Raw genomic sequence first — 14,427 nt, 5'->3', positions numbered from 1 at the left:
AAGAACTTCTCAAGACTTGGGACAAGAACTTCTCAAGACTTGGGACGAGTGACTTCTCAAGACTTGGGACGAGTGACTTCTCAAGACTTGGGACAAGTGACTTCTCAAGACTTGGGTGTCTAGTCCTGATAGGGATGGGACAGGTCAAATTTAGAAGGAAAAATTTTCAAATTTTTCGAAAAATCAAAAAACGCTGCAAACCTTCTGAAATGCGCACAAAACCAAAAATTTTCGGAAAATTTGAAAAAAAATTAAAACTTGAAAATTTTCAAAAATTCTTAGTTTTGTGCGATTTTTGGACGATTTGCCACGTTTTTCGATTTTTCGAAAAAATTGAAATTTCTCAAAGGGGGTACCCCTTTGAGAATTTTCAAAATTTTTCGAAATTTTAAAAAAATTAAAAACGACTGCAAATGGCGTGAAACGCGAAGAAAACTAAGAATTTTCGAAAAAATTTGAATTCTGCTAAGACGGGTGAGGCACAGCCCTAAACAAGCAGACAAGACTTGGGACAAGAACTTCTCAAGACTTGGGACAAGTGACTTCTCAAGACTTGGGACAAGAACTTCTCAAGACTTAAAACGAGTGACTTCTCAAGACTTGGGACAAGTGACTTCTCAAGACTTGGGACAAGAACTTCTCAAGACTTGGGACGAGTGACTTCTCAAGACTTGGGACGAGTGACTTCTCAAGACTTGGGACAAGTGACTTCTCAAGACTTGGGACAAGAACTTCTCAAGACTTGGGACAAGGACTTCTCAAGACTTGGGACAAGTGACTTCTCAAGACTTGGGAGTCTAGTCCTGATAAGGATGGGACAGGTCAAATTTAGAAGGAAAAATTTTCAAATTTTTCGAAAAATCAAAAAACGCTGCAAACCTTCTGAAATGCGCACAAAACCAAAAATTTTCGGAATATTCGGAAAAAAATTAAAAGTTGAAATTTTTCAAAAATTCTTAGTTTTGTGCGCTTTTTGGACGATTTGCCACGTTTTTCGATTTTTCGAAATTTTTCGAAAAAATTGAAATTTCTCAAAGGGGTACCCCTTTGAGAATTTTCAAAAATTTTCGAAATTTTAAAAAAATTAAAAACGACTGCAAATGGCGCGAAACGCGAAGAAAACTAAGAATTTTCGAAAAATTTGAATTCAGCTAAGACAGGTGAGGCACAGCCCTAAACAAGCAGACAAGACTTGGGACAATAACTTCTCAAGACTTGGGACGAGTGACTTGTCAAGACTTGGGACAAGAACTTCTCAAGACTTGGGACAAGAACTTCTCAAGACTTGGGACAAGAACTTCTCAAGACTTGGGACAAGAACTTCTCAAGACTTGGGACGAGTGACTTCTCAAGACTTGGGACAAGTGACTTCTCAAGACTTGGGACAAGAACTTCTCAAGACTTGGGACAAGTGACTTCTCAAGACTTGGGACAAGAACTTCTGAAGACTTGGGACAAGAACTTCTCAAGACTTGGGACAAGTGACTTCTCAAGACTTGGGACAAGTGACTTCTCAAGACTTGGGACAAGAACTTCTCAAGACTTGGGACAAGGACTTCTCAAGACTTGGGACAAGTGACTTCTCAAGACTTGGGAGTCTAGTCCTGATAAGGATGGGACAGGTCAAATTTAGAAGGAAAAATTTTCAAATTTTTCGAAAAATCAAAAAACGCTGCAAACCTTCTGAAATGCGCACAAAACCAAAAATTTTCGGAATATTCGGAAAAAAATTAAAAGTTGAAATTTTTCAAAAATTCTTAGTTTTGTGCGCTTTTTGAACGATTTGCTACGTTTTTCGATTTTTTTAAATTTTTCGAAAAAATTGAAATTTCTCAAAGGGGTACCCCTTTGAGAATTTTCAAAAATTTTCGAAATTTTAAAAAAATTAAAAACGACTGCAAATGGCGCGAAACGCGAAGAAAACTAAGAATTTTCGAAAAAATTTGAATTCAGGTAAGACAGGTGAGGCACAGCCCTAAACAAGCAGACAAGACTTGGGACAATAACTTCTCAAGACTTGGGACGAGTGACTTGTCAAGACTTGGGACAAGAACTTCTCAAGACTTGGGACAAGAACTTCTCAAGACTTGGGACAAGAACTTCTCAAGACTTGGGACAAGAACTTCTCAAGACTTGGGACAAGAACTTCTCAAGACTTGGGACAAGAACTTCTCAAGACTTGGGACGAGTGACTTCTCAAGACTTGGGACAAGTGTCTTCTCAAGACTTGGGACAAGAACTTCTCAAGACTTGGGACGAGTGACTTCTCAAGACTTGGGACAAGTGACTTCTCAAGACTTAGGACAAGAACTTCTCAAGACTTGGGACAAGGACTTCTCAAGACTTGGGACAAGTGACTTCTCAAGACTTGGGAGTCTAGTCCTGATAAGGATGGGACAGGTCAAATTTAGAAGGAAAAATTTTCAAATTTTTCGAAAAATCAAAAAACGCTGCAAACCTTCTGAAATGCGCACAAAACCAAAAATTTTCGGAATATTCGGAAAAAAATTAAAAGTTGAAATTTTTCAAAAATTCTTAGTTTTGTGCGCTTTTTGGACGATTTGCCACGTTTTTCGATTTTTCGAAATTTTTCGAAAAAATTGAAATTTCTCAAAGGGGTACGCCTTTGAGAATTTTCAAAATTTTTCGAAAATTTAAAAAAATTAAAAACGACTGCAAATGGCGCGAAACGCGAAGAAAACTAAGAATTTTCGAAAAAATTTGAATTCAGCTAAGACAGGTGAGGCACAGCCCTAAACAAGCAGACAAGACTTGGGACAATAACTTCTCAAGACTTGGGACGAGTGACTTGTCAAGACTTGGGACAAGAACTTCTCAAGACTTGGGACAAGAACTTCTCAAGACTTGGGACAAGAACTTCTCAAGACTTGGGACAAGAACTTCTCAAGACTTGGGACAAGAACTTCTCAAGACTTGGGACAAGAACTTCTCAAGACTTGGGACGAGTGACTTCTCAAGACTTGGGACAAGTGTCTTCTCAAGACTTGGGACAAGAACTTCTCAAGACTTGGGACGAGTGACTTCTCAAGACTTGGCACAAGAACTTCTCAAGACTTGGGACAAGTGACTTCTCAAGACTTGGGACAAGTGACTTCTCAAGACTTAGGACAAGAACTTCTCAAGACTTGGGACAAGGACTTCTCAAGACTTGGGACAAGTGACTTCTCAAGACTTGGGAGTCTAGTCCTGATAAGGATGGGACAGGTCAAATTTAGAAGGAAAAATTTTCAAATTTTTCGAAAAATCAAAAAACGCTGCAAACCTTCTGAAATGCGCACAAAACCAAAAATTTTCGGAATATTCGGAAAAAAATTAAAAGTAGAAATTTTTCAAAAATTCTTAGTTTTGTGCGCTTTTTGGACGATTTGCCACGTTTTTCGATTTTTCGAAATTTTTCGAAAAAATTGAAATTTCTCAAAGGGGTACCCCTTTGAGAATTTTCAAAATTTTTCGAAATTTTAAAAAAATTAAAAACGACTGCAAATGGCGCGAAACGCGAAGAAAACTAAGAATTTTCGAAAAAATTTGAATTCAGCTAAGACAGGTGAGGCACAGCCCTAAACAAGCAGACAAGACTTGGGACAATAACTTCTCAAGACTTGGGACGAGTGACTTGTCAAGACTTGGGACAAGAACTTCTCAAGACTTGGGACAAGAACTTCTCAAGACTTGGGACAAGAACTTCTCAAGACTTGGGACAAGAACTTCTCAAGACTTGGGACAAGAACTTCTCAAGACTTGGGACAAGAACTTCTCAAGACTTGGGACGAGTGACTTCTCAAGACTTGGGACAAGTGTCTTCTCAAGACTTGGGACAAGAACTTCTCAAGACTTGGGACGAGTGACTTCTCAAGACTTAGGACAAGAACTTCTCAAGACTTGGGACAAGGACTTCTCAAGACTTGGGACAAGTGACTTCTCAAGACTTGGGAGTCTAGTCCTGATAAGGATGGGACAGGTCAAATTTAGAAGGAAAAATTTTCAAATTTTTCGAAAAATCAAAAAACGCTGCAAACCTTCTGAAATGCGCACAAAACCAAAAATTTTCGGAATATTCGGAAAAAAATTAAAAGTTGAAATTTTTCAAAAATTCTTAGTTTTGTGCGCTTTTTGGACGATTTGCCACGTTTTTCGATTTTTCGAAATTTTTCGAAAAAATTGAAATTTCTCAAAGGGGTACCCCTTTGAGAATTTTCAAAATTTTTCGAAAATTTAAAAAAATTAAAAACGACTGCAAATGGCGCGAAACGCGAAGAAAACTAAGAATTTTCGAAAAAATTTGAATTCAGCTAAGACAGGTGAGGCACAGCCCTAAACAAGCAGACAAGACTTGGGACAATAACTTCTCAAGACTTGGGACGAGTGACTTGTCAAGACTTGGGACAAGAACTTCTCAAGACTTGGGACAAGAACTTCTCAAGACTTGGGACAAGAACTTCTCAAGACTTGGGACAAGAACTTCTCAAGACTTGGGACGAGTGACTTCTCAAGACTTGGAACGAGTGACTTCTCAAGACTTGGGATAAGTAACTTCTCAAGACTTGGGACAAGAACTTCTCAAGACTTGGGACAAGTGACTTCTCAAGACTTGGGACAAGAACTTCTCAAGACTTGGGACAAGAACTTCTCAAGACTTGGGACAAGTGACTTCTCAAGACTTGGGACAAGTGACTTCTCAAGACTTGGGACAAGAACTTCTCAAGACTTGGGACAAGGACTTCTCAAGACTTGGGAGTCTAGTCCTGATAAGGATGGGACAGGTCAAATTTAGAAGGAAAAATTTTCAAATTTTTCGAAAAATCAAAAAACGCTGCAAACCTTCTGAAATGCGCACAAAACCAAAAATTTTCGGAATATTCGGAAAAAAATTAAAAGTTGAAATTTTTCAAAAATTCTTAGTTTTGTGCGCTTTTTGGACGATTTGCCACGTTTTTCGATTTTTCGAAATTTTTCGAAAAAATTGAAATTTCTCTTTGAGAATTTTCAAAATTTTTCGAAATTTTAAAAAAATTAAAAACGACTGCAAATGGCGCGAAACGCGAAGAAAACTAAGAATTTTCGAAAAAATTTGAATTCAGCTGACAGGTGAGGCACAGCCCTAAACAAGCAGACAAGACTTGGGACAATAACTTCTCAAGACTTGGGACGAGTGACTTGTCAAGACTTGGGACAAGAACTTCTCAAGACTTGGGACAAGAACTTCTCAAGACTTGTGATGAGTGACTTCTCAAGACTTGGGACAAGAACTTCTCAAGACTTGGGACAAGAACTTCTCAAGACTTGCGAGGAGTGACTTCTCAAGACTTGGGACAAGAACTTCTCAAGACTTGGGACAAGTGACTTCTCAAGACTTGGGACAAGAACTTCTCAAGACTTGGGACGAGTGACTTCTCAAGACTTGGGACGAGTGACTTCTCAAGACTTGGGACAAGGACTTCTCAAGACTTGGGACAAGTGACTTCTCAAGACTTCGGACAAGAACTTCTCAAGACTTAAAACGAGTGACTTCTCAAGACTTGGGACAAGTGACTTCTCAAGACTTGGGACGAGTGACTTCTCAAGACTTGGGACGAGTGACTTCTCAAGACTTGGGACAAGTGATTTCTCAAGACTTGGGACAAGGACTTCTCAAGACTTGGGACAAGTGACTTCTCAAGACTTGGGAGTCTAGTCGTGATAGGGATGGGACAGGTCAAATTTAGAAGGAAATTTAGAAGGTAGTCTCGTGTGTGAATCACGTACGTCATTGCTAAAATAAACCCCTGCCTTGTCTTGGAAGTGGAAGTGTCAATGACTGATTTCAAATCAGATTAAAATTTCAAAACTCCTTTGCGTTCGTCGGACTCCGTGAGAGACAATAATAACTCTACATGATCGGAAAAATCAACTACCTTTGCACTACAATAATTTTATTCACCGTCTTTACACAAGCTTATAGATTGTTAAAATCACATAAAATTATAACATTTCAACATATGATATTGTTACATTTTAAAATGACGACATGTTTCGATGTTCATTCCATCATCGTCAGGTCTATCAATTAAAATTAAAAACTGTTGCACTTGCTGCCCTGCGTATACTGATTTGTTCTACCCGTTAGATTTTATTTGTTTAACCTCCAGGCTTCTTCCATTTAATTTTTGAAGACTGCGCCTGGATGTCTTAAATCTGCAAAATCAATTTTAATTTTCATATCCTGATCCTGGCTACTGACATAGGAAATGGAATAATTTTAAAGAATTACTCAATATATCGTAATACAAGCAAAAGAAAAGTAATCACAAAATATTTAAAGTATTATAACATACCGGGTTGTGTGTGAGGTGCGTGTCCGATATTAATCTACCAAATACGTTTAACATAACAAATTCTATAAAATTAATAAACGAAATCCAACAATTGAATTTTCATAATAATAAAATTATACAAATTTGTTCTTTTGACATCAATAATATGTATACAAATATTCCAACAATCATGCTACGAGATATTGTAAGAGATATTCTAAATAGACAGAATATAAATACAGATCTAATAAATGAAATTACAAATATAACTAACATTATTATTAACCAAAATTATTTCCAATTCAACAATGAATATTGGAAACAAGAAACAGGGTTACCCATGGGAGCTCCAACCTCGAGCATATTATCTGAAATATTCTTACAATATCTCGAGCATGATTATATAGTAAATATATTAAACAAATATCAAATCAAATACTATAGTAGATATGTTGATGATATACTCATGATTTTTGATGCAAAAAAATACAAATATAAAAAATGTTTTAAATGAATTTAACAACATAAATCAAAATATACAATTCACTTTAGAAACAGAACAAAATAACAAATTAAATTATTTAGATCTAACTATAATACGAAACGAAAACAACTCTGAATTCAAAATATACAGAAAACCTACAAATACAAGCACCATAATTCATGCCTCTTCATGCCATCCAAATGAACATTAACAAATGGCTATTAATTACTTAATAAACCGAAAAAATACATATCCCATGACCACAATAAACAAACAAATTGAATGTAACATAATAAAACAAATTCTAATAGAAAACGGATATAATAATTATGAATTAAAACCCAAAAATAAAATAAACAATGTAAACAACATAAATGAAGACAAAAACGAAAATAAACAAAACAAATGGGCCACATTCACATATATAGGAAAAGAAACCAAATATATAACAAAAACATTTAAAACAAATAACAAAAATAGCATTTAGAACAAAAAACACAATAAAAAACATCTTGAAACAAAAGCCACAAATAGACACAACAAATCAATACGAAAAACCAGGCATATATAGGTTAAAATGCAATGATTGCCCGTTAACCTATATAGGCCAAACCGGACGCACCTTTAGTCAAAGATACAAAGAGCATATTACAGCAATTAAACACAATAAAGATCATTCAGCATATGCAAAGCATATATTAAACACAGGACATACATACAACAAAATAGAACAAACAATGGACATTATAAAAATAATACAAAACAAGCGACATAGAGACACCATAGAAAAATATCATATACAAAGAACACATAAACAAAATCTTGCATTAAACGACAGTAACATCTACACGAACAATCCGATATTTAACATTCTACAGTCCATCGACCCAACCCCCTAAACAACTTTCACCCAATATATATAGCCATACACGATACTCACAGCTTAGTTGCAGTCTACAGCTCCGTAATATCGGACACGCACCTCACACACAACCCGGTATGTTATAATACTTTAAATATTTTGTGATTACTTTTCTTTTGCTTGTATTACGATATATTGAGTAATTCTTTAAAATTATTCCATTTCCTATGTCAGTAGCCAGGATCAGGATATGAAAATTAAAATTGATTTTGCAGATTTAAGACATCCAGGCGCAGTCTTCAAAAATTAAACGGAAGAAGCCTGGAGGTTAAACAAATAAAATCTATCGGGTAGAACAAATCAGTATACGCAGGGCAGCAAGTGCAACAGTTTTTAATTTTAATTGATAGACCTGACGATGATGGAATGAACATCGAAACATGTCGTCATTTTAAAATGTAACAATATCATATGTTGAAATGTTATAATTTTATGTGATTTTAACAATCTATAAGCTTGTGTAAAGACGGTGAATAAAATTATTGTATTGAAGAACACAAGCATGACGCAATTAAGATATAAGTTACCTTTGCACGTTGCACCAAGTACTACACCATACGCCATTCAAAGTAAGGTGATGAACGATACCGCAACACACACAAAGAGCCATTCGCCTCGAGTCCCCTCCAGAACAGGCCGCATCCACTCGTACGTGTCCGATGCACTGGCGTACATGAAACACAAACACAGATTATAAGTCAAACATACCAACCAGCAATCGCCAATGCTCAGAACTTGGATCCATAAAATGGAAAGAAAACAACACACTCGCACCATAATTTAACTGTATCACCCTTTTTTAAGTTAAAAGGGGGAGGCTCTTAGTGTCATTACATCCACCGGCAATCCCATTTTACGTAAACTGGATGTAAATGATCAATGATAAGGAGATATAAATACAATACCAATTTCAAAAGAATCAAACATGAGCATACATTTACAAAGTTCAAAACCACGACAACGAAGACTGAACCAATCTGACTCAAGTGATATCTCAACCTCTCACAAGAAATAAATAAAACACTCTCTCAAAAAAAAAGAAACTCGCCCTCAGTCTCTCACCGAGAGATAGGGAAGCTACCTTACCTATCCTGGAAATCCTCTTTCTTGGCCAAATTAAAATACCAATGCCAAACACATAAAATGAAGGCAGAGCTACCTCCAATGGAAAACATGGTAGAATACTATTATTATTATTATTCAGTGTTCTGTCTTACGACAAGTCCTTCAAACTGTGAAACTTGTTACAATGCAGATATCAAAACATCTTGTAAACATAAACAAGTGCATGTGCATGGTGGAATATTTCGCTATCTTGCCAAAGAATTTGATTGTGTGAATCATGAATTAGCACATTTCATAATCATATTTCTCGTATACTTACACAATGCATGTCAAGTAGACACAGAGATAAATCTCTCGCAGACATGAGGTCCTTCGTGATAACAGCCGATTGATTTCCTGTCGTCATATCAGTGAGCCAGCAAAGTGTTTCTGCACATACTCCACTCTTTTCCTGGCAAGCAGTAGTCATGTCAGGTGACGCATCCTTCAACCTCAGTAAAGTCCCATGGATCAATCAAGCTTCTTCTCTGCAGCTATTACCAGAAAAAAAATTCAATCACATTCAACACATCACCTAATTTAAAGGTTTCATAACCGATCCCCTTGCTCAAAATTAACCAAAAGCACAGAAAATATCCCAGCAGCTCCGGTCACTGTGCACAATACTCACACGTCAACAAAACTAAATTCCTTACCTTCGCAATTAATCACTTATTAATTAGTAAACACATCACATTAAAGGCTCCACAGCACTACACACATCACACATGTAACAAAACCACTCATTAACAAAACCTTATCACAAATAGTCACCACCCTCGTCTACAAGCTATACCTAACCTCCAATTTTGATGTCCTATGAACAATATATTCACTAGAGAATCATGAATGCCTCTAGCATACCACAGATACAGCAATTATGCCAATCTCTCACCGCACATAGGTCTTTCAACATATCAAATCTCACATTTAAGTTCACAACATCTGAAGTACCTAATAAAATTGGACAGACTCATCTCTCTCACACGACAACCACATCAAATACATTCTAATGCTCATGTACTCACACAACGAATGCCTCGTTCAGACTGATATCAGTTTCTTGCGGATACGATGTTCCTTCTTTGTCCCAGCAGGTTTAATCTTCTGACATCAAGTCGGTCCGCCAACTGTTACCGCACGTACTTCAATGCTTGTCTGGCTGGCAGTACGCAGGTCACGTGACAAACAGCATGGTGCTCAGTAGAATCTGAAGGATCATTCTGTTTCTCGTAATCTGCTACTCCCAGAAAGAGAAAATACAGTCACATTCAAGAAATCAAGACATCACACTCTTCTAAGAGCACACAGTTTTACTTCACCAAGCAGTTAACACTCCTACCTTAGCCAATGAACAAGCACCTTCCATTTTCAGAAGACAAATTCTGTCAAGTTCATTACAAACCCATTCACAAGTTAACTTTAAATACGGGTCACGACAGTGTCACAACCAGCGACCTGACAAATTCTGAACTCCCTCACTCACAGATTCATACTGGAGCCTTTCTTTCCTCCCCCCCCAGCAAATTTAAAGCATTCGCCAAGTGGGCCATTATTCCACACGTCATAATACTGCAACTACAAACTCTACAACTCACACACATCACGTCAGTCCCACGCAACTTCTGTTGCCACTGATGTTGATGGCTGTCTCCAAGATACACGGCTCCCTCTCCTCGTGCCCCATTATGACAGCAAGGGAGTCTACAAACACCAGTCGGTCCATGCCCCTCAGGTTCGCCTGTTTTGATGTCATGGAGAAAGGACCTAAATGAAAGATTAAGAAATGGCAAGCCACTACAACACACCCAACATCTGTAGCACTTCTACTACTAAGGTGAATTCAACCGACAAGGGGCAAGAGGTAGCCGTAGCAATTAGATTTTTTTTCCATATCACCATCAGTAATGCCACTTTATCATACCTTCTGGAAGCAAAGGTGGAAACTTCACCATCAGTAATATAAATTGTTTCAATGTTGAACAATCTAAATTTATAAAACTGAACTCACCAGCTACCTGAGATATCGCCACCATTGTGTAGTGACAAACAAGGAACACACCGTCGTAACTCTTTCATGGCTGCAGCAACAAACACTCCTACCAACATACACAACAGGCCTTACTGGCTTTTCCAGATATGAAGCAGACGCTTTCAACAAGTTCACATACTAAATGTGGTTTTAAGAGAGATTTCAGGTTCTCACAGTGGTCTTTGGGTTCTAACACCACTTGGACTTACAGAAAACCAACACAGATTATGATTTTTAAACATTTAATGGTTCGCTATATCAGCTGCAGTTATCCTTGTGACTAAGCGCAATGCCATGAGGCAGTGGGAGCATGGAGGTACACTCCATGCATTCTCAATTATAGAACAATGTGGAGGTCAGCCTCAAAATGTGGTTCCTTAAACTGGCAAAGAAAAATCACGTTCTTCATTGTTTCTTTGTAGTCTCAATAGAAGAAATAGACAAGTTCTTTATTTCATTAAAACCATTTACTACTTTTCAGGAAAAAAGGTATTCTTCTTTCAATAATGGCATTGCAATTCAGAAAATAAGTTCATTAAACAATTTACTCAAATGGATGAACTTGCCTGTGACTGCCATCTGGTGAGTGGCTCTGGCTTGCTTGTCCTGCAATCTGCACGCAATCCCATGGACTGCGGAGATCTCCACATGTGGATCATCAGAACTGCAACGGCGAATCACAATGAGTACAGATAATTACACTCACATCCTAATGTTCAGTGTACAAAATGTTGGTCACAACAGTGGCCAATGCAGTAGCTGCTTCCTAAATCAGCAACTGATGTAAAAGGGACAGAGAAAATGGGAAATCTGGGTTTATGATATGAGAAAGAAATACATTACGTGCAGATGCCTCCTGGTACTGGCAGGATACTAAACACAAACTAATTGTGATACAGCCTCTAACAGGCTCACTGTACCAGTAAATAATGAGTTCTGGGTGCTCAGAGAAAGATCTATACCAGTGCCTCATAGACTGCCATGGGACTCGCTTACAATTCTGCGTTGAAAAGCCAGTGATTAACAATCTGTTATGTCATGTTAGTACCATCAGGCTGGAAAAACATCTTTTATTTTGTACACTTTTTTAATATCAAGAATGAGGTTAGTTTTACAATATTCTTCTGCCTCCAACTGCTCTTATATACCTTGGACAGGAGAAAAGCTGCTGCACTGTATTCTCATCTTCATTAAAATTCAGGGATGCCACCAAGAAACAGCAAATTATTTCCCAGCACTGACGACGGTAACGGATCCGTCGTGCTTGACTTCAGAGCAATACATGCTGTCTCCACGACCTGGAAAACACAAGCAACAGTTTCAAGTTATAACGAGTGACAACGCAGGCCAGATTCACTGGTAAGGGAAGTCAAATGTTTTAGTTACAGTAACTTTCAAGTACTGCACTTACTGTAATACTCTAAACACCTTTTCTCCACATCAGGGCGCATGTCATATTTATTTCCAGAACCTTTGGGATTCATGGACACCAACATATCATTGACTAGACTTTTATTTTGTAAGTGGACTTTGACAAATCTCAACAATAAATTAAAAATTAATTACAAGTATATAATTTTTCTATAGTCTATGCTAACCGTAATAAACGTCAAAAAGGAACGTATTATACGCGTATCAAGTCATTTAATGATCTTCCACCAACAATTAAAACTCTAAATGATTTAAAGGTGTTCAAGCCTGCATTTAAATTATTTTTCATAATTGAATTGCAGAATCTGAAGGTTATGTACATTCACATGTGAAACACATCCTTGTAATTGTGTCAAAAGTACTGAAGTTTATATGTATTGTATGAAATGATTTGTTCTCCATCCTTTGGTTTAGTCCTAAGAAGGATCTATGGAATGTAAATAAACTGTACTCTCTAACATACCTGAACAATGCAATTCCTTATCCAAGTCACAAACACTACAGGTGCTTCGTTCTGTCTGGTTCTTCACATCTCCAACTCCAAAAAAGCTGCTTCCCCATCACGCACACAACTGATCTTCTGAAACGCTGATATTCAGACAAATTAGTCCTCCATGTCTTCGTTGATATTCTGATATTCAGACAAATTAGTCCTCCATGTCTTCGTTGATACCAGTAAACACACACTACAGCTACAGTTCACATGAAAGTTGCTACTCAGTACATCCCCTGATCTCAAACTACTCTTTGAGACAGACTAGGCACTCCCACTAAATCTATAACAGTACACCTCCTCGGAAAGCAAGGTAATCGCACGAGGGCCTGAGGTCTTCCTTGTGGCATTGTGAGGCATGCTACGAACACCCCATACTTGGTCACTAGGAATCAAAAGTGGGCAACGGCTATAGTATCCCACATGCTTGCAGGCACTCCTACCTGAAACAATACCAAATACCAAAATAAATATCCGCATTGTGACACCAGTCGTAACTGCTACTACGAATGCACTCTACACCTCATCAATAATCAACTGGCCAACTAAACCAACCCTCCATGCAACCAAAATATTTCACACTTATGTCCTTCACACAAGGGAAAGATGACACACATCAATTCAAATTAACTTCCACGCCCTGGCAATATATATGAGAGTAAATCTGCACTGGACTCAGAATGCATCCTAGCAACCAAAGAAATACAGAGGGGCAGAACGCCCACGCCATTTTATCATAGGCAGGGACGGCAACGTCTGAAAAACAGCGAACTCATCCGACCTCCTTGTCATAGCAGAGTAGTAGTAAACTACGTCTTACGCAGGAAAAGTCTGAGAACTGTTGGACAAAAAACAATCTTCCACGTGCCAAATTCCTGTTGCGATAAGAAGTGAGCCTGCCAAGTGTACTGAACATACTCCACTGATTTCCTGGCAAGCAGTAGGCTGGTCAGGTGACAGACAGCTTTTCCCCGAGTAAAATCCCAAGGATCAATTAAGCTTCTTCTCTCAGCTATTCCCAGAAAGACAAAATGCATTCACTTTTAACTAACACAAATGCAAAAATAAACAGCATTCTGATGACGCAGTTGATTGAACATGTACTTTTGTTCTTGGGGAGGGGGGCACACCACACACACTTCTGAGTATATAAATGTCACTTATCAATGCCGTAAACGCCTCATGGCGTTTATTTATTTGATTCCTCGGGAATCATCGACACATAACCTCAACCGTTAAACGAGAACACCCCATCATTCCGTAACCTGATGACAGCCCACCTAGATCGCTGTTCGCACACATAAACTTACAGCACCTCCAAGACTCCGAAGACTAGACTCACGCTTACCAACACACACTCACTCTCACTCACTCTCTCTCACTCTCACTCTCTCTCACTCTCTCTCACACACTCTCTCTCTCTCTCTCTCTCTCTCTCTCTCTCTCTGTGCGAACTTGACCACAGCGAATTATAGTAGCGAACCCAGTAAACTACGTATTGAGCGGGAACAGAAGGGCAGCCGAATGGCATCGGCAGTTCGAGACCCAGCGGATTCTTACAGTAGTATTAAGTGTAGTATTAAGTTCTAAATATAAAACGAGGGCAGGACTGAACCGATTTCTGATTTCTGCCCTCTAAAAAAATAATTG

General features: G+C 38.1%; 1 protein-coding gene across 3 annotated transcripts; it reads right to left on the bottom strand.

The window, feature by feature from the left end:
- Positions 1-5,913: 5,913 nt before the first annotated feature.
- On the bottom strand, positions 5,914-13,971 carry LOC147874292 (uncharacterized). 3 transcript variants are annotated; one of them, XR_015534628.1, is made up of 9 exons: positions 13,598-13,971; positions 12,748-13,220; positions 12,002-12,151; positions 11,420-11,517; positions 10,833-10,920; positions 10,420-10,588; positions 9,850-10,061; positions 9,102-9,315; positions 5,914-8,381 (listed from the first exon to the last, which is right to left on the bottom strand). XR_015534628.1 is itself a non-coding variant. In XM_087346864.1 (9 exons), exons 4-7 carry the CDS (start codon positions 11,430-11,432, stop codon positions 9,999-10,001), a joined length of 333 nt encoding a protein of 110 aa, XP_087202990.1. In that variant the 5' UTR covers positions 11,433-11,517; positions 12,002-12,151; positions 12,748-13,220; positions 13,333-13,587; the 3' UTR covers positions 5,914-8,381; positions 9,102-9,315; positions 9,850-9,998. The 3 variants fall into 3 exon arrangements, 2 of the variants coding, with proteins under 2 accessions (XP_087202990.1, XP_087202991.1); XM_087346864.1 differs by lacking the exon at positions 13,598-13,971 and adding an exon at positions 13,333-13,587; XM_087346865.1 differs by lacking the exon at positions 13,598-13,971 and adding an exon at positions 13,393-13,587.
- Positions 13,972-14,427: the final 456 nt, after the last annotated feature.

Source organism: Zootermopsis nevadensis, unplaced genomic scaffold (genome assembly GCF_977971745.1).
Source record: "Zootermopsis nevadensis isolate Lab colony 2312 unplaced genomic scaffold, Znev_1.0 Znev_ptg000010l, whole genome shotgun sequence".
Classification (NCBI taxonomy): domain Eukaryota; kingdom Metazoa; phylum Arthropoda; class Insecta; order Blattodea; family Termopsidae; genus Zootermopsis; species Zootermopsis nevadensis.
The sequence above is the reverse complement of the archived record's forward strand: the minus strand, read 5'-3'. Positions and strand labels throughout refer to the sequence as shown.